The sequence below is a fragment of the Panicum virgatum genome, chromosome 4K (genome assembly GCF_016808335.1).
Source record: "Panicum virgatum strain AP13 chromosome 4K, P.virgatum_v5, whole genome shotgun sequence".
NCBI classification, from domain to species: domain Eukaryota; kingdom Viridiplantae; phylum Streptophyta; class Magnoliopsida; order Poales; family Poaceae; genus Panicum; species Panicum virgatum.
The window spans coordinates 19,719,581-19,744,320 of record NC_053139.1 but is presented as its reverse complement, the minus strand read 5'-3'; the positions used below and the strand labels follow the sequence as shown (position 1 = coordinate 19,744,320).

Sequence of the window (24,740 nt, the reverse complement as noted above, 5' to 3'; positions counted from 1 at the left end):
CGGTGATTGAAACTTCTAGTGATCCGCAAGGGAATCTAATTTTTGAATGTTTGTGGTCCTGTACTAACAAAGCTGCAACCCGTCCCCGAGCAGGATTATATGCCACGCCGCCACGGTGATGTGCGCCGCAGCAGCATTGCGACGAACGTGTGCTGTGATAAGCAGTGTACATGCACCAGTAGTTTGTAGCAGGGAATATGCATTTGAGTTGTCCCGGTGGAAAGTACCCCCTAGTATGGCTAATTAATCAATTCGCCTAACGGTTGTTTAGTTTGTTTAAATAGCTTTAAAACGGTAAACAGAGGTTGTCCGTTTCATTTAGGCCCTAAACGGTTAAATAGTTGGATCGTTTAAACCTGTTCGAACCATTAAAAACAATCTAAATCATCTAAACAGAATCGAGTTAAATGTGATTAATGAGCTAAATGACCATTTAATTCATAATTTGATCAACGGGATGATTACAACTATCACAATCAATAGCAAAAAAAAAATAGCATCGTAAGTATATGAAGTGTTGTGAGATTTAGATTTCTTAAAAATATTATTTGGTAGAATACTTACTTTTTACATATGCAAATGTGTAGACTTTTTAGCATATTTGACAAAATGTTTAGATCGTTTAACTCCATTTAAACACCATTTAAATGGCCTAAATGCTAAATAAAGGTTGACCGACTGTTTACCGTTTAACGTTTAGGGTAATATTGGTTTCACGTATGTAGAACTAGTAAGACTGAGAAATAAAAGAAAAAACCACGAGATTTGATAAAAAGAAGATGTGGAATAATTCTTTAGCATCACAAGTTTAGTTGTACAAGAGAGAAAAAAAATGATTGACTATCATTTTACAACATAGAATAAACAAAAACACTGCCCGTCCATGTTCTTCATCCAATACTGTTATCTTTTCTTAATCATAAACGGCATCTTCACTGATAGAACCATAGTAATACTCTAAAAATCTAAAAAAATGTGAAAAATTATAATGTTAGCACTTCTTAGCCTAAACGAATTACTCCGCAAACGCACAGAGACCGATTGTAGCTTTCATCAGGGAGTATACTTAGGATATCGAATCCAGGGGATGGTAAAAGCTTCGACCAGACTTAGAACTACTCAACCGGACACACCAAGAGAAAAGAGGTAAGAAGGAAGAGGATATAACTCCAGAGAACCTACTATTCTACCTAGTTAACTAGTCAACTACTAACTTGATCTGCTTTGGCGCTGGAAGAGGAAGGACTTCAGAAAGGATGAGAGGGGAGTCCAACAACAACCTGCAACTACTGTTATGAAAAACACCCGAATGTGGTGGACTACGAGGGACGGACAAGGCTGTCACCACCTGCCGCCTACCATAACGGTTCCGTGGGAAGGAACACAACCTGAGATAGCTAGCCAAGTCTGGACATCTCACCCACAGCTCTCGAGCTACTTGCTCCTACCATGTACTTAGATAGTGAAGGGTCCCCACATAAGTAGAGACTAGATGTGATACAAATATCAGTCATAGAAGGTTGAAAACACATTTATTGAACAGATAGTTCGGTCACCGTACAACCTACGTGGAGGCGGACACTCGATACAGACGATAATAAGCAGTAAAAAGACTACGGTAATACACTAAACTACGACCCAGGCGGGGTCCAGCTCGGTCTCAGAGTATCGCGCTAGCAGATGCATCCTGCAGAGGGCCAACACCACAGGCAGTGTTGGGTGTTGACGCAACCTCTACTCGACGTCTTGGACAATAAAGTCCGGATCTTCCTCTGAAGCAACCACAAAATATATCGGGTGAGTACAAAAGTACTCAACAAGTACAACCTCATCCATGGAGTGGGATAACACAAATATACACAGGATAAATCAAGGACAATGCTAAGGTTTAATTTGCAATAAAGCTAGATTTTACACATGGAAGGGTTTATTTTTGAAAATGATTTACTTAAAGAAATTCTTTAATAACCGGGTAATGAGTGGAGTTGATCCTACACAAAAGGATCCAAGTTTTAATGCCACCGGACTCCTCATCCGCCGCAGCTCACGACACAACTGCCCGACACCTTCCAAAATAACTCACAAGGAATCGAACCTAGGTCTTAGCGTTTATACTTGCATGGCTCACTATTGCACTACAACTTAGCTGGTGTTTCCACTTGGTATTTAATTATATATCCGCATACCAGTGTGGTTTTTTTGCCTAGCTTCCTTTCCACGTGGCAGCGATTGGTAGGCTGATTGCTTGGACCAATCCCGTTCCGCCACATGGCAACACAGAGGAGAAGACGAAAAACACATGGATGATGCATTTTTTCTTTATGATTCGGAATCAAAACTTGTAATGATATTTCTTCCTCATAAAATCTCCGAATTTGATGATAGTTTTCCTCTTTTTTTTTTGTAAAATCATGCTCTTTGAGTTCATGGACTTTTTTGTATTTATATTGCTATTTCTTGGATCTTTTTATATACCTTATTTTTTACATCTAGGTGGATAATAGAAAATAATTTGTCAGCATTACAATTGCTAATGTAACTCTATATTTTCTGTTACTAAAGTAAATATAAGGTTGTGTCAAGAGGTTCATACGAGCTCAAAATATCAATGTTTGCGTTGAGTTATACTAAACTATGCAAGAGATATATCCTTTTGTGAATAATACATGGTTTCACTTTACTAAAATTATCTATATTTTTATGATAAGCTTATAGACTAATTCTATATTGTCTTGTCAATTTATAGATATTTTTGAGCAGATTTAGATATTATTGTAATTATTATGTGGTAATTTGGAGAAAGAAGTTTGAATTGTCCCTATAAGACTGCTCGCACTGGTGTCCCGCATCCGTTTCTTGAGGACGTCCTCAACGGAAAAACAGCTGCAGCGGCGTCCCCTGTCACGTCCCGAACGGAGGCCGAGGCACTCGTTTCCCCTATCAACCGAAGGCAGCGAACGTCCTCTACCCCGCGCCGGCCCCACCTCGCCGAGGACGGTTGCGGCGTCGTGCGCCCGTTCGGATGCCGCCGCCGCCGGGAGGGAGCCGGCGCGGTCACGAGCTGAAGGGCGCCGAGCGCCGGCCACGGAGGCCGCGAGCTGCAGGGGCGTGGGGCGCCGACCGCGGAGGCCCGAGCTCCAGGCGGCGGCGAGCGGAGGGGGGAGGTGGAGCAGAGGGCGGCGAGCGCGAGGAAGAAGAAGCCGAGGCGAGCCGCGCCGCCACCGCCATGGATCCGCGCATGGCCCCGCCGAGGAGAGCCATGCGTGGCCGAGCGTTGGCGAGCTCGCGACCGAGAGCCGACGAGCAATGGTGGCGAGCAGAGAGGAGGGAGGAGGAGTCCCTCCTGTGCGCCGCCGCCGGACCTCGCCCCTCGCGCATGCGCCCCGTGGGTGCCCCTGCCCCGCCACGGCCGCCCAGCCCCCCTGCCCTACCACGCTCCGCCGCCGCAGGGGAGGAGAAGCAGGGGAGGGAGGCCGCTCCGCATCGGCCGCAGGGGAGGAGAAGCAGGGGAGGGACGCCGCGGCGAGAGGGCAGGGGAGGGCCGCCGCGGCGGCGAGGATGCGCGGCCGCCGGGAGCCGCAGCCGCTCGCCTACCGCGGTCGAGCACCCTGCCGCCCAAAACAGGGGAGGGTGGCGGCGAGAAGGGAGGGAGAAGGATGGCGCTGCCGCCGCGGCCGGCCTCGCCGCGCGCCGCCGTGGCCTGCCTCGCCGCAGATCCGTGCCGGCAAGGGGAGCTCCGCCTTGCGCCTCCTCCCCCACTCCGCCGGCGCTCTACCCCGCCGAGAGCGGAGGGAGCAGGGGCCGCGGCCGCCGCGCTCGCCCGCCCCAGCTCGCCACGCCGCTGCGGCCGCCCGCCCCAGCTCGCCATGGCCGGCGCGAGCGGAGGGAGGTAGGAGGGGTGCTGCGAGCTTGGGGGAGGGAGGGAGGCCGTGGGGAGGGGGTGCGGCGGCGGAGGCAGCGAGGCCGGGAGAGAGAGAGAGAGAGAGAGAGAGAGAGAGAGAGAATGGGGGAGAGAGGGAGGCTGCCGGGGTTAAAGAAAAAAAGAAATTATGACATGTGGGCCCATCGCTGGTAGTTGGTATATGGAAGAGATTTAGAGGATGGATGGGTGCTGAGAAATGTAGTATAGAAGAAAGAATCTCGATGACCAGGTTAGGAATATTCTTATAAAGAAGGGGAATAGAGAAGGATGAGTGTGGATAGCCTAAGACAGTTGAATTTTTCACCTATCACGTGGATTGGACTAAATAAGAACTTAAGGGCCTAAATATAATTTTGTGTAATTTTTTCTGTATCTTATTAGATGCGCATGTAGTTCAATTTGAAATGAGTTTCGATAACTATGTAGAAAATTATTTAATATATAGAAAATAATAAATCAGTTCTAAAAAAATTGAAACTACCACAAGACACTTTATATGGAGTCTATTACATATGAAAAATATATTTGTGTATATAAGACAATTATTTTTAAAGGTTACTTCATAATGGTGCAATAAAATAAAATTAAATAAAATAAAAAATGTTAAACGACCTGAGAAACATATTTTGGACTTTTTTTAAGGCTCAATCAACTTCCAGCGGCCTTTGGATCCAGCGATTCAGATAGATTCCTGATATAGGGAGGTCGACCGAAACCCTAGCCCCGTATCTCTTTCCTTAAACCGGCGGCCCCTCCCTTCTCTGATTCCCCTTCACGGCTTCACCTCCACATTTCTTTCCTCCTGCAATGCTGCCGCAACTGCCTCCTCCCATCGCCTTCCCTACCTCGGGGTTTTTATATTTTTACCATTATAACAGATGGTGCTCATCAGATTATCACTCTTACAATGACACCTACAACTATACTAGCGGAGAGAAGTTTGAGTTACATTTTTATCACATTTGCTGATGCGGCATGCCACGCCAACCCCACACGCTGGCGCCCTGTCGTACAGGAGGTAGGAGGTGGAACTTACATGTGGGGCCCACATGAAAGTGAGATGACCTGCGGGACCCACCTGTCGGGGAGGGGGGAGAGAGGAGCACATCAGGGGCAGGGAGGACATTTCACTTGAGTCTGCTGACAGGGCGCCAACGTGTGGAGCTGGCGTGGCGTGCCACATCAGCAAGTATGGCAAAAATGTAACTCAAACTTCTCTCCGTTAATATAATTGTAGGTGTCATTATAAGAGTGATAATTTTACGAATGCTATCTGTACTACTAAAAAGAAGTAAGGGTGATGTTTTTTCCTCTACCATCAACCCCCGCTTCTTCGTCCCTCCTCAGACGGTCACTGATCGCCCGCTCGACCAGCTTCCCCATCCGATCATCAGCCCTCAACCACTCCATCGCAAATCGCCAACCCCGCGCCCGCCCTTCCCCTCGCGCCGCCGTAGCCCTCGCCCTTGCCCTCGCCTCCGCTCGCCAATCACGTCCTCACCCTCGCCCAGTGCACGCCGCTCGCCGTCATCCTCGCCGCATCCAACTCTGACCTTCCGACGAGCGCGGATCACCAGCTCTCCGCTGCTGCACCGTCGACACATCGTGCCTTCTCACTGGCGAGCGGAACAGCGGGCGCGGTGGCTACCCGCGGCGGCCACCTACTCGTGAGGTAGTAGGGGGCCGTGCGCCTAGGTCTGCGCCTACATCCTCCTACCCCCTGCTGCCTGCGCTCCCTTCTTCTCCCCGCGACCTTCCGCTGGCGCCGGACGTCCTGCCACCTTTAGCGCCCCTGCGACGTCCTCCTGCGAATTCAGGGCTGCCGCCAGGTTTGCTCGCCAAGAAACCAGTGTGTCGCCGCCTCTTTTCTGGCCAAGAATATGTCGATTCCCGTCGCCGTCCACCACAAGTAAGGTATAAAATTGATTCCCCTCGTCGTCCTCGTTCTTTGCCCCCAAATCCCGAGCCCTATCGTGCACCGAATCGCCGGGAATACGGCCAACAATAGTCGGCGTCCACCATGGCTGTGTTGCAAAGCTTTTTGCAGATTAGCCCCTAGCAAAATATGGAATTGCGCTCTTCTTTTCTCTGTGTCTTGCAAAATTTGCTGAAAACACCTAGGTGGTAATGTTTCTTTGCAAAATCTATCTTCTACACAGGTCCCTTAATCTGTTTGCAGGTGCATGGCCGCAGTGCGCCCTTGCTGCTGCCGCAAGGATGCATGCGCCATCGCTGGGGTGGGTGTATCCCATGGGCCACTGCCACTGTATCTATGAGGATAAGAAATAACCAAAATAGGTTGTTTTATTTATTATGTTAATTATTAATGTTTACTTCTTGCTTGCTGGTTATCATCATCAATAAGAAATTAGCATTGCACAATCCCTTTTCTGTTTTAAGTAGATCCAGTTTTGGTATCTTGTAGGACAAATGGAAGACAAACTAACTGAATTGTTACCAGCGTTAAACATTAGGATTTAGGGTTAAACATCTCTACTTGGTGAAATCATAGAGAAAGGATTGCATGATGCAGAAAAACATTTATGTTATTCTTCTCATACTTGTTATCTTTGTAGCCACAACTTTCTGAAGGTGGCCCCTTGTTACTGGGAATTCATCATCACGGTCCCTCCTTCAATCCTCACGGTGGTATGCACTGGAGACTCCACCTCTGCTTTGTCCTTTTTGTGTTCCATTCAAATTCATCATATTCTGAGACAATTTTGTGCTAGCAGCCTTTGTCTCTGCGTGCAAGTAGTTAGATGGCATGGTCTTGATACAAGTTTTTCTCCAATTATCTGGCGTGTTTTCATGTCGGTCAAATTGTTTGAGTAGTTTGGTGCATGGTTTACCAACGAATAAATCGCAGAACGGATAGAAAGCCTTTCTCAGGGGTGAAGTGAGCAGAGATATACATATGCTCTAAACATGGCACTTTGCGCTCTTTTTCTGACTTGCATTTCAGAACTGATACACACTGTGTGATATACGAAAAATGATATCTATACTAATAAAAAGGGAGTAAGACTTTTTTTTGTTTGTCTTACCTCCGTTTCGCTTCGTTCCATCTGTCGTCGTATCGTTTCATCCCGTCGCCCCCTATCATCCTACCTCGGGCAAATCTCGAGCGTCCATCAAGTAATTCTAAAGACACCCATATAATACACTAAAATTTGCTTGCCGTGTGAAGACTATTGAGGACGAAGCGTCTCAAAACTCAAAATAAAAGTAGGCTTGTTGTATTTTATCCTTGACGTCAGTTGTTTCCGATATATATGCTCCTTATAATCAATTTTTCGGTTTTGCATATTATAGATGAGAAATCTTTAAAAAAGAAGTATCAAACTGAGGTATGGAGATTAAAGGAAGAGCTACTGCAGCTGAAAATGGGTATTAGTACCGGCACACTCTCAAAATATACAAGGAAGATAATATAATCCTTTGGAACCAAAAGGTGCTATGTTGTTTTATTTCAGTTTAACATCTGCTTCTGGCACTATGCTGGGCATAATTATTTCTTTTTGGAGGGTTTTTTTACTATATATCTTATGTGATTAACTTAGTGTTTTTAGTGAATTTTTGTTCAGATAGCCTCATGCCAAGTGTTGTATATATAGTATAGATTAAGGCCCTGTTTGGGGTAGCTGGAGCTTTTCCAAAAGCTGCTGGTCTGAGAAGCTCACCTGCTGGTCCGAAAAGCTGCTGGTCTGAGAATCTGCTGGTCTGATAAGCTGGCTTGTTTGGCAACCTAGCTTTTGGATGGCTGGCTGCTGAGCTGAGGAGTGGAAAGTCTAAAATACCCTCTAGTATAACGAATACCTGATTACTTGTGAACTGTAATGATTCATCTGAACAGCTTGGTTAATAAATATTTTGTATTATTTTTGGATAGCTTAATATTTAAGATGGCCTATTAAATCATACTATTTCAATTATTTCATTGAGCTTACACAAAAGCACATCCGAAGCATGACTAACATTTTTCAAGCCATACAAAATATCAAAGGGCTACTTTTTACAAACAAAATGAGTTGTGCACCATCACTACTTGTCTACCCTCTATCTGCCATCAAGGAGTTCGCAATGAAATCACGAAATGCACACATATCAACATCATCTGATGATGGACCACTGTTATGCACTTCTTCTTCTTCTTCTTCTGATGAATCAACCTCTGGCATGTATTCTTCATCCTCATCGCACATTTGAAATAGCTCATCACTCAAAGCACTGTCACGAATAAAGTTATGAAGTGCCATGCATGCAATGATGATCTTCTTTTGCTTCTCAACCGGGAAACTTGGCATATGTAATAGAACTCGCCATTTCCAAGGCTTCAACAGAGCTCATAACTCTTGTGCACTTAAGCACTAAAAAACAGATTGACAATTATTCAGATAGCACTTACAACAACAAATAACAGCTGGAATAACAAGGGTAACATCGCATAAATAACAGCTAAAATAAATAGGGTACCATTACATAAATGCAACTGAAATAAATAGGGTAGCATTACATAAACGCAGGTGAAATAAAAAGGATATAGCACATTAGTGAGACTACTTTATTTATTTTTCCTCTCTTCATACATCCTCTTCAGCCAAGCCACCTTTCCTTCATTTGTTTTGATGGAACGAAACAAATGAAGGATTGACAGCTTGATCCATGAGCTCCCTTCACTAGCCCCTGCATTGACAGCTTGATCCATGAGCTCTATGATGTCATCTTCAACCTTTTGTTCATGTTTGCTCTTACTAGTAGCCAACACATCGATAAGTCGTGACACTTGCTTAACCATAGGATTCCTACCCTTCTTCTTTGGGCTAAAAGTATGGTCAACATCTCTAGCTTTGCATTTTCCTTCTTTTTTTGCATCATGTGAAATGTGTATGTTCTCTTCATTTTCATTACTATCATCACCAACATCAATGGGAGCTGTAGTTTTTTGAACTCCCGGAATGACCGAAGATAAACCTGTGACATTGATGTTTTGAAACATAACTTCCAGCTCATCTAAGTTGTCCATAGGTGCTTCACGAAAGGCTGCATATTTCTTGTTTTGCTGAAAAAGAAGTCATATGTGTTAGTTATCAGAACTTTGTTTTCAAAGATAAAAAAATAAACAACTTTCAGTTTTACTTACCGCTATCTTGTCCTCCCACCATTCATCACTTGCTGTAATTATCCCCTTTGTAACATCGAAACCAAGACCGGTTGCAGCCCTCTTCAAATCCAACCACAAGTTGTACTGTGGCTTCAAAGTATCCCATTTGTTCTTCAATTTTCCATGTGGGTAGTGTCGTTTGGTGATAGCAAAAAATTTTTCCTCAAGGTTCTTGTACCCAATCGAACTCAAGGTAGTCCCTGGCCTATTCCCAGCTAGAGTTTCTTCCTTACATATCTGACAAAATATTTTGGTTGCATATGCATCCCATACTGCTTTTGGTGTCTTCACCTTCCCTTTCTCCATCTATACTAACAAAATTACTCCAACAATAAGCAACATACAAGTACTCGGACCCATATTTCTTTTTAAAAATGGTCTAATACTGTTATTCACATGGCCATTTTCATTTTCATTGTTTCTCTGGTAAGATTCAATTCATGCATAACTTACGATAATGCTTTGGTAATGCTTGACTGTTTGGCTATGTGCAGCACACCAGATTATGTTCTAATTCCATTTTCATCGAGAAATGTTCTAATTTCATTAGCAGAAAAAAATAACCACATAGCTCCTGGAATCGAATTAGCAATCCATTGAATCAGGGCCTGCATCTATCCACTTTTTTTACCAACCCATCGATCTGTTCTGTCCACCTCCTTTTTTTCTTCTGTATCCTATTTAATTTGGTAACTGAGGTCTTAATCGATAATTCAGGGGAATCGATTTAGGGATACATCCGCAAGGTTAAATGTAGTTGGTGGCTAAAAGAACACCTGCTACCTTAGGCATGGAAGACCAATGTAGTTTAAATGAACTAATCAAATCCAAACCCTAGGCATAAATCCCTAAAACTAGTGTGGGGTGGGAAGAAATGTGTGCTTACCTTGGATGCGACCTCCAAGATTGACACAGCTGGGCCGCCGGCCGGAGAGAAGGTCGCGGGTGAATGGCCGCCGGGCGGAGCTGCGAGCTGCCGGAATAGGAAGCTCCGTCGCTCCGCAGGGGGGGGGGCGCGAGCAGGTCCAGCAGGCCTGGGGCGCTGCGACGGGGACCAGGAGCCGCGGCGGGGCCTTCTCTTCCTCGATCTGGAGTCCGGGTCGGGGGAGCAGCCTTGCGCCGGCCGCCCTGAGCAGCGACCTAAGCTTGGCGCCCTGGTCCGTCGCTTGGGAGGGAGCGGCGCAACCCTCTCGGTCGCTCGGGAGGGGGAGGGGGTGGAGGGGCGCAGCAGAGACGGGGAGAGGGGAAAATTTTTGTTATATACTAGTGGCAAAAGCGGGTAATTTCATTGAAGTTTCGTGGGGAGGTCTGTAACACTGAAGGGTACAAGCTCGGGAAGCTCCCCTCGCGGAGCTTTTCGTTTCCAGGCAAAACTGAGCTTTTGGATCTGCTAGCTATTGGGAAAAGCGGGTTTGTTTGGGGGAGCTTCTAGCTTTTCCAGCTGGTTGGAGTTCTAGAAGCCGTAGAAAGCTCCCCCAAACAGGGCCTAAGAATCATATAATTCCACATGTGTGCTTTATCAGCGTGCCCTTGAATCCTCATAACACTTGTTTTTCCAACATATGAAAAGCTAGAAGATTGTAACATCAAGCTGCAGTCTCGGCCGGAACAAGAGGAGGAAGCTAAAGTTGCTTTGCTAGCAAGGATTCAGCATTTAACTAAACTTATAATGATTTCTACTAAGGTGACCCCAACTTCTAGATTTTCTCCACATCCTAGACCAAGACGAAGATATTCTTTTGGGGAAGAGGAGGTTTGTCTATATATACTTGCAAAATTATGATGGGGTCATGGGGAGCATTCAACTAATTTCTGTATTAATTTTCTCTGTCCATGCATTTTGGGAATAGATGGACGAATCCCTTACCAGTGTTTCTGTATCCACCATAGAGTTGCTAAAGTTTGCCTGCTAATTTTGCAGCTGGCATACCTTAAAAGACATATGTGTTCATCGAGTAAATGTCTGCTGCTACTGCAACTTAGTGGAGTTGATACCTTTGGTGTTTGGCTATTTGTATGGTTGCTAATACTACCTCTCTCCTCTATATCCACCAAGTCGACTACTGGTTAAATAGCCCCCTCCATTTTGAAGCATTATGTGAGGCATTTCATTTTTCATTGCTGCTGATTTTGTGATGCTCATTTCCAGGAGAATCTATGGTACTTCAACTAGGAGACTTGGAGGTAATTGCTGGATTCATGGCCCCCTATGGTTTTCTAATATTTTTTCATTGTTAATCTGAGTTTTATCTGTTTACCATGATACATTAAGAGATTGTGGATTTTGAAGTATAATTAGGAATAAAAAGATTAGCTGAACTAGAAATGTAATAATAAAATTTTTGGCATGTGAAAACAAGTAGATTTGTTAGTATAAGATGCTTGCCTGTTAGTTTGCTTATATGTGCCTAAAAGCCAATGGTGCTGCTTGAGTGCTTGTGCATTAATTGTTTTAGGATATGTGGCATGTCTATGATTTTAGATTATTTTTTTCCTCTTGAGAGGCTTTTAAGGACAAGGCTCAAACACTTGAGAATGTTAGTTTTGGTTCTGAACGTGCTCTCTTTGAGACAGAACCAACAAAGTGGTTTCCTGTTAGTAATGCCCCTTATATGCTTTGCATAACACATTTTCATCTAAAAATTTGCAGTCACAATCTTTGCTAATTTTTTGGTGCAATATTTTGTGGTTGTTTTTCAGAAGGTAGAATCTTGATGCCCTTGAAATTCATGATATCAAATCCTCAAAGGGCATGTGACGTTTGTGGAGTGTCTTGAGTGTATTCAGCCTTATTCGTGCTTGTCAACTTCCAACTCAACACACTTTTTATGCCTCCTGCTATTAATCATCTCATTTTTTTCCTAGAAAGTGCCTTCAGGACCCTTCACATAACAAATGAATAATTGGATGTAACCTTGCAATTCCTGGAAATATGATGAAGATGGTAAACTAATTGTCTCTTTTAACTGGAATTATATGGTCAGTCCCTGCGCAAACAAGATGGATTTTATTTGGGAAAGAATTGCTTGTACCACTTCACTGTTTGATGAGCTGATGTGTATTCCATGTTTATATGTGTAGCACCCAAGCATACATTTTTTTTATATTGAAAGTTGGGTCCTTCGTTTATCTCTCAATGCATATGTTGAATTACATATATTTTTTCTCTGTTATGATTGGAAAAACATTTTGTAATGTTCTATCTGATCACTCATTATTAAACCCAGCAATAATGTTTCTTGATGTCAATTGTCATGGTACTTGTATGATACAATTATATTCTACGTTTCTTTATTGCCCATAGCGTCGCACAGGTACTCTGCGCGAAAAAGTATCCAAAGCCCGAAAATTTGTGAGTGTACTGCTTTGTGTCAAAAATATTTTGCGATCCTTAAAAATTGTTACTATCGGTCACACATGGAGTGATTACTTTTGTATCTTAATTGTTCGTAGGATGGCTGTACTATGCGGCAGAACTTCATCGATATGTTGGTGTTGGAACTGAATTCTTACCGAAAACTACTTCCTGTAGACATAAAAAATTATCTTAACCGCATCATAGGTAGGAATATTAAATAGAATTCACTATACATTTGCTTGTATACTCCGTGGATCTTGGTGATAATTTACTATTAGAGAACTAGCCATTGCAAATGGGCTATCAGCGCCAGTTCAAAACCACCGGTTCTAAAGTTGGCGGCCATAGTGCTGTTGGAACCGGCGGTGATATGCCTCATCATCTACAGATTTGATTTATCTAAGTTCTGTTTGGAATGGCCACATAGTAAGTAACAGGAAAGCTAAATATATGCTTTCATATATATTGATACTTATTACAAAATTTTGTTTCACCTATAATAATGTACGGGCATACACCTATTTCATTATAATGATAAAAATGTAAAAAACCTCCTACCCCCAGCCATCTCCTCTCGTCCGCATCCGTGCCCCTCCCCAAAGCCGCTAGCCTCCGGCCGCCGGCATCTCGTCTCCTGGATTTGCTCGAGGTCGCCTCCCTCCCTGCCGCCTACCACAGACGCCCCGCCCCATAGCTCTCATCTGCGTCCAGCAGATCACCGCCGCGGCCGACCCAGCCTACCCAAAGTCGCCTTCAACATTTCCCCTTCCCCAGGCCGCTGCCGATGCCGTGCCTCCACGAGCCTGCTGCCGAATCTCCTACCTCATCCCCGGTGGCCACCACTTCCGGGTCAGGGGATGGAGGTGATGCTTCTCCGTCAGGCACACGGCGGTAGAACACCCACCTTCGGCACAGCCGAAGGATGCAACAAGGATGTGCGTGAAAGGTGCATCCCCAGCTCCGCTGCAGCATGGACAAGGAGATCTGCAAGAACCAGAACATCACCAACCTGAAGGTCCCTGCCCTTCTACTTAGTTGTCTAAATCCCCTCTCGATTTGACCCCTTTTGATCTGATTCGAATGCTTCTCTGAGGGGAAGTTGCTGTGGAATCCAATATAATATTTGATTATTTGGGGGGTGTAGGAATCGTAGAAATATATATATTAAGAGTTGGCGGCATTTCAAATGCTGCAGGTTTATCTGAAATGTGATCACAAAATGCAGCAGGGGCACGTTCATACTACAGCAGGAAGCAGCGCCATGGCAAGGTACAACACTGCAGCCTTTGGACCTTTTCTTCAAAATTGGAAGTCCTCCGAATTAAGATGAATTAATTTAGATAACCAGTGAAAATTGTGGTAGTTATTACTAGAAATGTGGTCGTTAATGCTTCATGGTAGCTGGTGTAATGCCCCTTTTTCTTATAGTGTGTGCTTATTAACTGTCGCCCTAGATTGTATTTCTGGCCTTGTGGGTAGAGTGCAAGCTGCAAAGAATAGGCTGAGGATGGGCACATTTAGATTGCTAACAAAAATTTAGTGCTTGTAGTAGTGTTGTTGCCTATGCTTCTAGTTTAATCCTCCTCGTGTCTCCTTTCCTTTGCAAGTCTCAAATGGAACCTTAGATCCTATCGTCGACAAGGAGCTCTACATAGTTGCATGCCCGTGCGTTCCTACGGAAGTCGATTTTTTAGTATACGGGAACAAATCATGATGCAAATCGAACAACCAACTGGATACCAATAGTCTGAGCTAAAAATTCAATTATAAAAAGATGCAAATCTTCCAACAAATATTCACCATTGTCACCAAGGCCAACTAAATATTCAAACAAATGTACACTATATTCTATTTTATATCTCTTCCTACGATGCGGCTAAGATAATATTTTACATTAGTAGGAAGTAATTTTTTATAAGATTTCAAGTCCGGCGTCAACATATTGATGATGAAATTCTGACGCATGGTGCGAGCATCTTGTAGAAAATTCGAATACATAAGTATACATCTCATATGTGATCGATTGAGATAATTATTAAAGATCACAAAATATTTTTTTGCATAAAGTAGTATACTCATCTTATAAATTATGGTGCTTAGTGTACTTTTCCACGCAGACATATTGTAGAACCAGGTAGCCTGTGGAATACTTGCGACAGCATTCCTTTCAATCATAATATTGTATAGAGTAAATAAAAAATATTTAGTAATTTATAGTAAGTTACCCTTCCTTGTCATCTTGAACAATATCTTTTTCATGCGTGAACTTCCACTGGTATATATCTTAGTTCCTCCCAGGGATATGAATGTTCATTGCAGCCATATATTTTTTGTAGAAATGTGTAAGAGTCTTTCCATATTTTCTAAATGCATTTCCTTCACACCACTTCGGAATAGGTGATAGATCAATCACGTGTAGTTATTTTTGCATGTGATCCAACACATAAAGCATGAAGTTTTTCCCGGTGAACCATGACAAGAGGAACACAAAAAAAGATATTGTAGTAAGATATGAAATAACAATATTTAAAATTGAGGATTTGGCAGACTTACGTATTTGCAATGTAAGTGATTGTAGTTTAGAATTGACCATGCCCCAATTGCCTCACTCAGCTGGTCAGTACGATAGTTTGGTCGAAATTTTGGATCTCGTGTTAAACCACACATAGTTTGCAATATAGGAAAATTAATTGACATGATCAGTAGTCCACATGGATATTTTTTCAAAAGATAAGTTAGTTATATTATGTTATGAGAACATACATGACTACTCATTTACACATAATTGTAGATCCATAAATGCTTTGAGTTCGCATTATTATAATATGTCAACCATTGGTACTCGCAATATGCTCGACAACGAACACCTTTGAAATATGGTTTTTGAGGCTCTATTTCAGAGCTGGATGTGAACCTGTCTATCGACAACATATATTAAGGACAGATAAAGGCATATCCAAGGAATGGTTCAATCTAGGTGTTCATTGTCGGGCATATCGTGAGTACCGACGATTGACATATTATAATAATGCCATCTCAAACCAGTTATGGATCTACAATTTTGTGTAAGTGGGTAGTCATGTATATTCTCAAAACATAATATAACTAACCATATTTTTTTAAAAAATATCCATGTGGACTACTGATCATGCCAATTAATTTTCCTATATTGCAGACGATGTGTGGTTTAACACGAGATTCAAAATTTCGACCAAACTATCATAGTGACCAGCTGAGTGAGGCAATTGAAGCATGGTCAATTCAAAACTACAATCACTTATGTTGCAAATACGTAAGTCTGTCAAATTCTCAATTTTAAATATTGTTATTTCTTATCTTACTACAATATCTTTTTTATAGCCATGGTTCACTAGGAAAAACTTCATGCTATATGTGTTGGATCACGTGGAAAAAGAACTACACGTGATCGATCCATCACCTGTTCCAAAGTGGTTTGAAGGAAATGCATTTCGAAAATATGGAAAGACTCTTCAGCATTTCTGCAAAAAATATATGGATGCAATGAATGTTCATATCCCGGGTGGAATGAAGATATATACCAGTGGAAGTTCGTGCCTGAAAATGATATATTCAAGATGACGAGCAAGGGTAACTTATTATAAATTATTAAATAGCTTTTATTTACTCCATACAATATTACGATTGAAAGGAATATTGTCGCAGGTATTTCACTGGTTCTGCAGTATATGTCTGCGTGGAAAAGTACATTAAGCACCGTAAATTTATAAGGAGAGTATGAGTATACTACTTTGTGCAAACAAATAGTTTGTGATCTTCCATAATTATTATCTCAATCGATCACATATGAGATATATACTTATGTATTCGAATTGTCTGCAGGATGCTCGCAGTCTCGCACCATGCGTCAGAACTTCATCATCGATATGTTTGACCTCGGACTTGGATTCTTATAAAAAATTACTTTCTGGGGATGTAAAATATTAGCCGCATCGTAGGAAGAGATATAAAATAGAATATATTGTAAATTTGTTTGAATATTTAGTTGACCTTGGTGACAAATGGTGAATATTTGTTGGCAGATTTGCATCTTTTTATAATTGAATTTTTAGCTCAGACTGTTGGTATCCAGATGGTTGTTTGATTTGCATCATGATTTGTTCATGTATACTAAAAAATCGACTCCTGTAGCAATGCAGAGGCATTCAACTATGAAGAGCTCCTTGTCGACGGTAGGATCTAAGGTTCGATCTTATCACATGCTTATTTGATCTAAAGGTTGCATGGATGGTAAGTTGTAATTCAAACTAGATTATTATAGCCAAACTTATAGAGCCGCGATTATGACGATAAGATACATGATCATATATAAGATAGTGCCATATTGCCTGTTTAGAACTACATTTGCTTCCTCAACTTTTTCAATCAATACTTTTGACACGCAGAAACTACTAGATGGTTTTGGGCATACAAGAAGGCATTCGATCTTGAGCTGAAGCAAAGATGAAAATCATGAATGGTTGGAGTTATCAAGATTATAGATGCCTACGAGTAATATAGGTTTTCTTGATATTTTATTATTGGGAGTGATGGATGAATGGACAAGAGTACTTATTTTCATATGTTGAATATTGTGTTGCATCATTTTTATCATGAATGGTGAGAGTGAATGATGGATTGATTTCATAATATTGCACTAATTTCTTTTTATAAATTTTTTTGTTGCATTAAAGAATGAGCAATTGGTCATGATCAAAATTTTCTTTGCGCTACCCTATAAGCATATGACGACGATAGATACAGGCGTTTGTGATATCCTCTAAGGGTATAACGACGACACGCATGTGTGTTGTGATATCCTCTAAGGATATAGCGATGACTCATACTAGCGTTGGGATATCCTTTAAGGATACAGTGACGACTTGAACTGGCGATGTGATATCCTTCAAGTATATAGTGGTCATGCGTACAGGTGTTGTGATATCCTCTAAGGATATAGCGACGACTCTTTCTTGTGTTGTGATATCGTCTAAGGATATAGCAACGACTTACTGGCGTTATGATATCTTCTAAGGATATAGCAACGGGTGATAAGTCGTCGTTATATCTTACAATGATATCGCAACATCATATGAGTTATTGCCACAACTAGATATTGTGGCAATATATACTGTTGCAACAGAAATCTTCCATTGCACTAGTGTTTAATTGCATCTAACCTAAACCTACGTGGTTGCAAAAACAACTATAGCAACCCTCGCTCTAGTTAGCGCAACGACCATGGTTGTTGCTTCAACAACACATTGCAACGCTGAATGTCATTGCAACAAGCCTGCATTATCCCAACCGAATACAATCCGATGCGATAGGCTATTGCCACTCACATATATGAAACGCCCAGAATTTTTTCCAAACGGCCCCATTTTTTGTTCCATTTCCTTGATACTGCAACGAAAACGGGCTTATTGCGACGATTTTGGGGCGTTGCCTAATGTGCATTCCCTAGTAGTGAGACTGCCTAGCTAGATGCACTAAACCTCGAAAGGTTTAGCGAAAACCAAATCCAGTCGAGTAATATGAGACTGCCTGGCCAGATGCACTAAACTTCGAAAAGTTTAGCGAAAAACCAAATCCAATCCAGTCGAGTAATATGAGACTGCCTGACCAGATGCACTAAACTTCGAAAAGTTTTAGCGAAAATCAAATCTAGTCGAGTAATATGAGACTGCCTGGCCAGATGCACTAAACTTCGAAAAGTTTAGCGAAAACCAAATCCAGTCAAGTAATATGAGACTGCCTGGCCAGATGCACTAAACTTAGAAAAGTTTAGCGAAAACCAAATCCAGTCGAGTAATATGAGACTGCCTGGCTAGATGACTAAACTTTGAAAAGTTTAGCGAAAACCAAATCCAGTCGATAGGTTGAAGATACAACCCATTGCTTTAATGCTACCACTCAGTTGAAATGATCCTTTGAATTGTTTGCATAAGAACATGGAAGTCGTGGTTTGAACCTGACTCGGTTTATTTGAAGATTCTGATTATCTTGTCAATCATATGAAAATCGGAGGTTGAACCAACTTGGTTTGAACCATCCTAATTTTTCTCAAAAATAGAGGAAAATTGGGGTTTGAACATGAGTCGGTTTGACCCAACCGAGTAACCTGTAGAGATTGTAGAAAAAGTAGGAAAAATACTCGATCGAATCTTGAATTAAGGTAGCTTATGTAATATGTAGTGACACTTGACTCAATACAGGTGTTTCATAACCCATCCAGATATTATGGGGGTAGCGAAAAACGGCCCTTGTATTCGATAAAATACTTGTAGATACTTGACTCGATATAGGTGTTTCATAACCCATCCAAATATTATGGGGGTAGCGAAAAACGACCCTTATATACGGTACAAGAAATCATGTATTGTAAAAACTACTAGTTGTTTATAAAAACTTATGATAGCTTGGAGTATGGCTTCCATCCTCACTGTGTGCCTGCACCTTCATCAGCGGGAGGAGGAGGTGCTCCCAGGGCTTTGCGCAGGTTGATACACTGGAAAGTTGAGTGCTTGGACTTGGGGTGTAAAAAGCATTGTGCGTGTAACTTGCGGTAGATACGGTCTTGAGCTGATGTAGCATCGTTCTTTGGCTGCTTTGACGGTGGTGGAGGCGTAGGAATGATGTGGCGACGCTTGCGCGAGTTGTACTCACAGTTGTCGGGTAGTCGATAGTTGGAGGTTGGGCTGTATGCTTTTGCTTCCTCACGTTCTTTCCTTCTATTGATGATAACTATGCGAGCATCTCACCTGATGACGACGTTCTATTGCGAGGCGGCACCTCATGGTTCTCTTCTGATTGCGAACTTTCTTCAATTTTCTTTGATCATCTTCAAGATGCACGGTGACGGTGACGCTTGGGGGAGGTGGAGGTATCTCATAGTTTATGACTGTAAGTTTCAAGTACACAGATTTAAAACATTTACAATGAACTCACGCGGCATCTGCTGGACCATCATAAAAGTTGCCCTTTGAGTTGGTGATCTCCTTAAGAATGAACTCACACAACATCCTCTGGACCATCCTTAGAGCTCCTTGATCTGCCTGTGTGTTAGCTTTGTAATCTTGCATAATACAATTATTATGAGAATACAAATAAAAATCAGTTTCTAAAATCAAATGGAAAATATGAGCAGAGACAAGGCTGATCAGTATATATTTACAGAAGCCTTTTTCATGACGCTTATGTCACCGAGTAGGTCGTACATGTTCAATGCCACATAGAATCCACACGACGTGCTCCCCAACGGCTACTGAGCGCACTACATGAAGAAGGTACCAAAATGACACAAGTTAAGGCAGTACCAAATACATATGAAGGGACAAAAAAACTCGCTCTTATTGGGATATCTGTCTTGTGCACGAGTTTAGATTTGGGTTTTGACTTTGTTTTCATCTTTGTCTCCATGTGCCCTGAATAGGCCCTGCATAGTCGGCAATATCTATTAGAAAAATTAAGAGATATAATTTTTGTGAACAAAACCTACAATATACTTACCAGTTCACAACAGTTACTACATCCTCGAACTTTCGCAATGGAAAATCTTTAGAAGAATCTAAATACCAAACAACATTCCACTTTATAGCAATAATCACTAGTATCTGGTGGCTACCAATGTTGTAGGCACCCACCATGAAGTCGTGCTTCATAGCCTTTTTAATTGCTTCTGTTACATCTTTGGTCTTGAATTGAACAATTGTGGCCGAGAATATCTGTGGGTCCAAAATACCAACATTGCAATGCATCTCCTCTGTCTGTTTCATCATTTTTCTACAAATAAACAAATTGTTAGCTTGAGTATTTTTGGTAAAAATTAAAGAATATCTATTTTAGTTTAAAGGAACTTACAATGTCCAACACCTCAACAAGCTCATTTCTAGACTTTTCATGTTGAAAAGGTCATACAAGTCATTGAATCCAACTGTCAATTTTAATTCACCGTTACTATCAAAGTAGGATGCAGCCACCTTTGCAGGAATGGCATTAGCACCATTCGCACTTTGTTCCATGACGTAAGCATGTAAGGCTTCACAACTTGGCCCAGCAACCTTTAAAGCCTCTTCTGACAACATAGGCTCACCAGGCTTGTATGTTGGATTAGCCGTACTCCAAACAGCGCCAACGTCTGAATTTTTAGGCAGATGTTGGCTGACCTGCTACTGCTGCTTAGGTGTATGTTTGTTGACCTGCGGCTGCTATTGTAGTTGCTGCTGCTGCTGCAGAGGTTGGCTGAGCTGCTGCTGCGGAGGTTGGCTGTGCTGCTGGGGCAGAGTTTGGCTGAGTTGTTGCTGCTGGGGCAGAGTTTGGCTGAGTTGTTGCTGCTGGGGCAAAGTTTGGCTGAGTTGTTGCTGCTGGGGCAGAGTTTGGTTAACCTGCTGCTCTGGCTGATGTGGCACCAATTTGTTTTCAGGTTGCTGGCTGAGCTAAAGTAACTCCATCTGAAACTAAACCAGCTGATGCGGCTGTAGAGGTGGGATCTCTAGACCTAGGTGGTATAACAATTCTCAGCTTTGGCCACTATTTGGGTTGCAAGAGAGGAACACCTAGGGTTGTGATCTCATCCCCTACTGGGCTAGGCAGTTTGATGTGCCTCGCATTGGCCCACACGTAAGTAACTTGCACCACTGCATACCCATTCTGTGCGGATACTATATGGCAGGTCTGTTGATTTGGATAGACAGTGGCTAATGCGAGCTCCATGTCAAACTCGCTGCCATCCACAAGACTACACTTAGTTGGTTCTGTCAGTAGATCTATTCTGTCCGGCTCAGGTGATGGACCCTCATTTTGCTCCTTGGTAATGGCCGCATCTTCCTCACAGCTACTCTGGCGTCTTATTTGGGTGATACACAGACCATCCAGTATGGGCACACGCCTGCAACTTTCAGGCTTTCAGCAACTCCATAACTCTAATGATTGTTTCACCAACTATCTCTTCCTTGTCCCGCATTAGACCTCCTCTTTTTCTTCTTCCTGTACATTCTAGCACACTCTTCGCCAAACCCTTTACCCCAACCAAGTGAACTAGACACACCTCGCACCCGACCTCGATGCTCTGGATTCTCAAGTGCCTCAATAAGAACACCATTCTCTCTAACCCCAGTGAAAGAACCATCGCTAGCTTGAGTAGCAATTCTTTCCACTTTATCTGCTACATTCGCCACTAGAGAGGAACTGAATGTTATGTCCCTACTTCCACTAGTGGTCTTCCTTGACCTTGCCCGCAGATATGGCCTCGAACGGCCAGAATATTGCTCCCAAGGGTTCTCTTTTCCTTCTGCAGCTAGCTTTTCATCCTCCTCCAGCCACTCTTTCCTTTTACCATAATAACCTTTTCTTCCCATCTTGTGCGGCTTATTGTGCTTTGATCTCTTCTTTTTCATCTCCTAACTCACATGCTCAAACAATGAAGATTTGGTTGTCTCCACAAAATTCTCCCAGTCTTCTGGCTTCAAAAAGGGATGCTTCTCAAAGGGAAGCTCGCCTTGCCTCACAAAATCAATCGCGTAGTTGTGGTGTCTAGGCTAAGAGTTATCCTTCGTTTGTCTTATATCCTACGGTTTTTTAGAGGTAGACCGTAGGTGGTGACAACCCTATTGGTCCTCTGTAATCCTCCACGTTCGGATATAGCGTAGAGCTGTTGGCCGGAATCGCCTCGCAAAACAGATGTAAGCCGGTGCCCGAAGCGAGTATTGTGCTCGAGAGATCGACCTTTAACTCAGCTATAGTGCTATCTTAGGAATCTTCTCTACCTTTCTACTTATTTTGGTGTGTTTTTGGACCGACTAGAATAGAAGTGAGTGCACACACATTTCCTGTGGATTCGATAATCCTTGGAACACTGGGGTAAAAGTCACAACGGTATTCGTACGTTTGCGAATTTATTCGTGACACTAAAATATCCAATTTTTTTTTTTTGTTGGTGGAGGCACGAGGTGCTGGCCAGGGAGGCCGGGTCCCAAGTCCACTGTTGTGGGCTGGCAGTAGCAGCAGGGGGGAAGACGCTGGGGGCATGCGCTGTGGACGCCGTACGGCAGGTCGTAGTAGCTTGCGTGGCCTGCGACGTAGGCCTGTGGAGGACAGGCTGGATGTTGTTGATGATGGGCCGGCACACCAGGCGGGGCATGGAGCCAAGATGCTGGGCTGTGGTGAGTGATGTCGAGGATCCACGACACGGGGCTGCAACTTGCCTGTTCTCTTTTCCTATCCCCATCCGTGTCCCCCAACACGTGGAAGTCGTCCGTTGGCTTCCTGCCAGGGGCTGGGCCTAATATTGGTTCGGTCTTGATTTTGGATGGTCAAGACTTTTATTCTTGCTTTTTAATTACAATTTGGGTGACTCGATTCTTTCTAGGGGATCTCGATCTGAATGAAGGGGCGCGATGCTTTGTTCTTTGTGCAAGTAAGCGAACGGCCTAATAGCAGTTTTTTTCATAATTAATTTATGTTAACTGCTGCCACGAACGGAACGACAGCTGCGTTTTCTCGGCATGAGCTGTTAACGGGAAAAAAATAGAGGGCACAGCCTATAGCGGGAAACTCTTTGATAGCTTCCACGAGTGCAGTGAGCCGGAGACACAGATGGAGACACGCAAGCGAGGCAGGCAAGCTGCAGCCCGTGGGTCCATGGATTATTGTAGTGGGATGTCCGGTCTTAGCGGGCCCAGTGGTGCATTGGCCACCACTGGATTGGTCGATGAAGTCAGTGAAGCCGAAGTGGTGCCAAACGAGCCCTTATATTTTTCATTCATTACTCTTGTTGTTCAATCTACCCATTATTTTTTTAGATAGTAATAGTTTATTCTATGTTTCCCTCAAAAAATAGTTTATTCTATGTTCATAATTTAATTGTTATAGATATATAATTTATTTGTTCGCAAGGTAGATTAAATTGTTCGTCTATGATGACTTATTTGTTCGTGATATTTTTTCTATTATTTAGTATATATAACCAAATTGTTATATTGTGATCCAAATTTATTGCACAAGAAAATGCCGACTTTCGATGGAGCGAAGCGGAGACCCGTCGCCAGAGGCATGGGCTGGAGCGAAGCGGTCCGATTCCTATACCCTTTAGGGTTTGCTCCTTAATTAATTTCATTCCTCTTGTAAGCTGCTGTTAGGTGTTGTAAACACACATTCGCTATAATGAAGATTTGCTGGCTGGCGCCCGTGGTTTTTTTTTTCCTTCCACATTGGAGGGGTTTTTCCATGTTAAATCCTCGTGGGATTGATCTAGTTGTTCTTCATCGTTTATTCGCCATCGCTTCTAACACAAATGTTCGAGATATTTAACATTTTGTTCGTTGCACATTATTATTTGTTCGATATGTGTACTTTTTTGTTTATGAAAATAATTATTTGTTCTCAGAAGCCAAAATTAATTATTTAATATTAAAAATATATCTTTAAAAATACTATGAAAATATGTCTTATTTTAAAGATCTTGTCATAAGAAAGATTTTGGTGCTATCTAAATTTTATCTTGATGCTCAGTTTAATAGTTATAATCTTTTTTAGTTTTAAATTTGCATGTATGGGGTAACATCAACGCTCTTGTCTATTTCTGTACACTACTACAAAAACTGATTAACCTCAGAGGCGGGCACATTAATCGAGGCAGTCATTTCTTATTATATTAACCGAGCCGGTTTTCTTATTTACTGAGGCGGTTAAAAAACTGCCTTGGTTAATCATTTACGGAGGCGGATATGTATAAAGCGTCCGCCTCCAAAAATCAGACCCAATCTACAGCCCATTCAGCCCAACTTAATCTCTCTGAGTATATATAGCCCCTTTTAGGGTTCCTTCTCAATCTCTCTCCCTCTCTTTCTCGAGTACTCTCTCACACACACTGTCCCCTCCTTCCTTCTCCCGCCGCCGCCACCCTCTCCCTCTCCTCTCCACAGCACGAGGACCTCCCCGTCCCGCCTCGTCGCCATCGGGGACCTCTACGGGGACTCCACTCTGCGCTCCGCCTCGCCGGCTTCGTGCTCGCGTCCAGCGGCCCCGAATCCCCCTTCGCCTCGACCTCCTGGACCGCGGGGCCCATCCTCACCGTCCAGCTCGGCGACATCCTCAACCGCGGCACCGACGAGCTCCACCTCCTCTACCTCCTCCGCCGCCTCGCCCTCTCCGCCGAGGCCCGTGGCGGCGCGCTGCTCCCCATCCTCGGCAACCACGAGGTCATGAACGTCTCCAGCGACTTCCGCTTTGCCACGCTGCAAGGCCTCCTCACCGCCGCATCAGGCCTTCCTCACTGA

General features: G+C 43.1%; 2 protein-coding genes across 7 annotated transcripts; both read left to right on the top strand.

The window, feature by feature from the left end:
* The first annotated feature begins 13,028 nt into the window (after positions 1 to 13,028).
* Positions 13,029 to 17,133, top strand: LOC120703419. Of its 6 annotated transcripts, none has more exons than XR_005686950.1 (5): positions 13,029 to 13,459; positions 13,640 to 13,713; positions 15,620 to 15,736; positions 15,805 to 16,053; positions 16,129 to 16,554. XR_005686950.1 is itself a non-coding variant. In XM_039987502.1 (5 exons), the coding sequence occupies exons 1-4, from the start codon at positions 13,378 to 13,380 to the stop codon at positions 16,042 to 16,044; spliced, it is 483 nt and encodes a 160-aa protein (XP_039843436.1). In that variant the 5' UTR covers positions 13,029 to 13,377; the 3' UTR covers positions 16,045 to 16,053; positions 16,129 to 16,554. The 6 variants fall into 6 exon arrangements, 1 of the variants encoding a protein (XP_039843436.1); XR_005686952.1 differs by having other exon boundaries at positions 13,589 to 13,713; XM_039987502.1 differs by having other exon boundaries at positions 13,670 to 13,713.
* Positions 17,134 to 23,058: 5,925 nt separating this feature from the next.
* On the top strand, positions 23,059 to 24,740 carry LOC120702005 (shewanella-like protein phosphatase 2). The gene is made up of 2 exons (XM_039985787.1): positions 23,059 to 23,178; positions 24,387 to 24,740. The coding sequence occupies exons 1-2, from the start codon at positions 23,059 to 23,061 to the stop codon at positions 24,738 to 24,740; spliced, it is 474 nt and encodes a 157-aa protein (XP_039841721.1).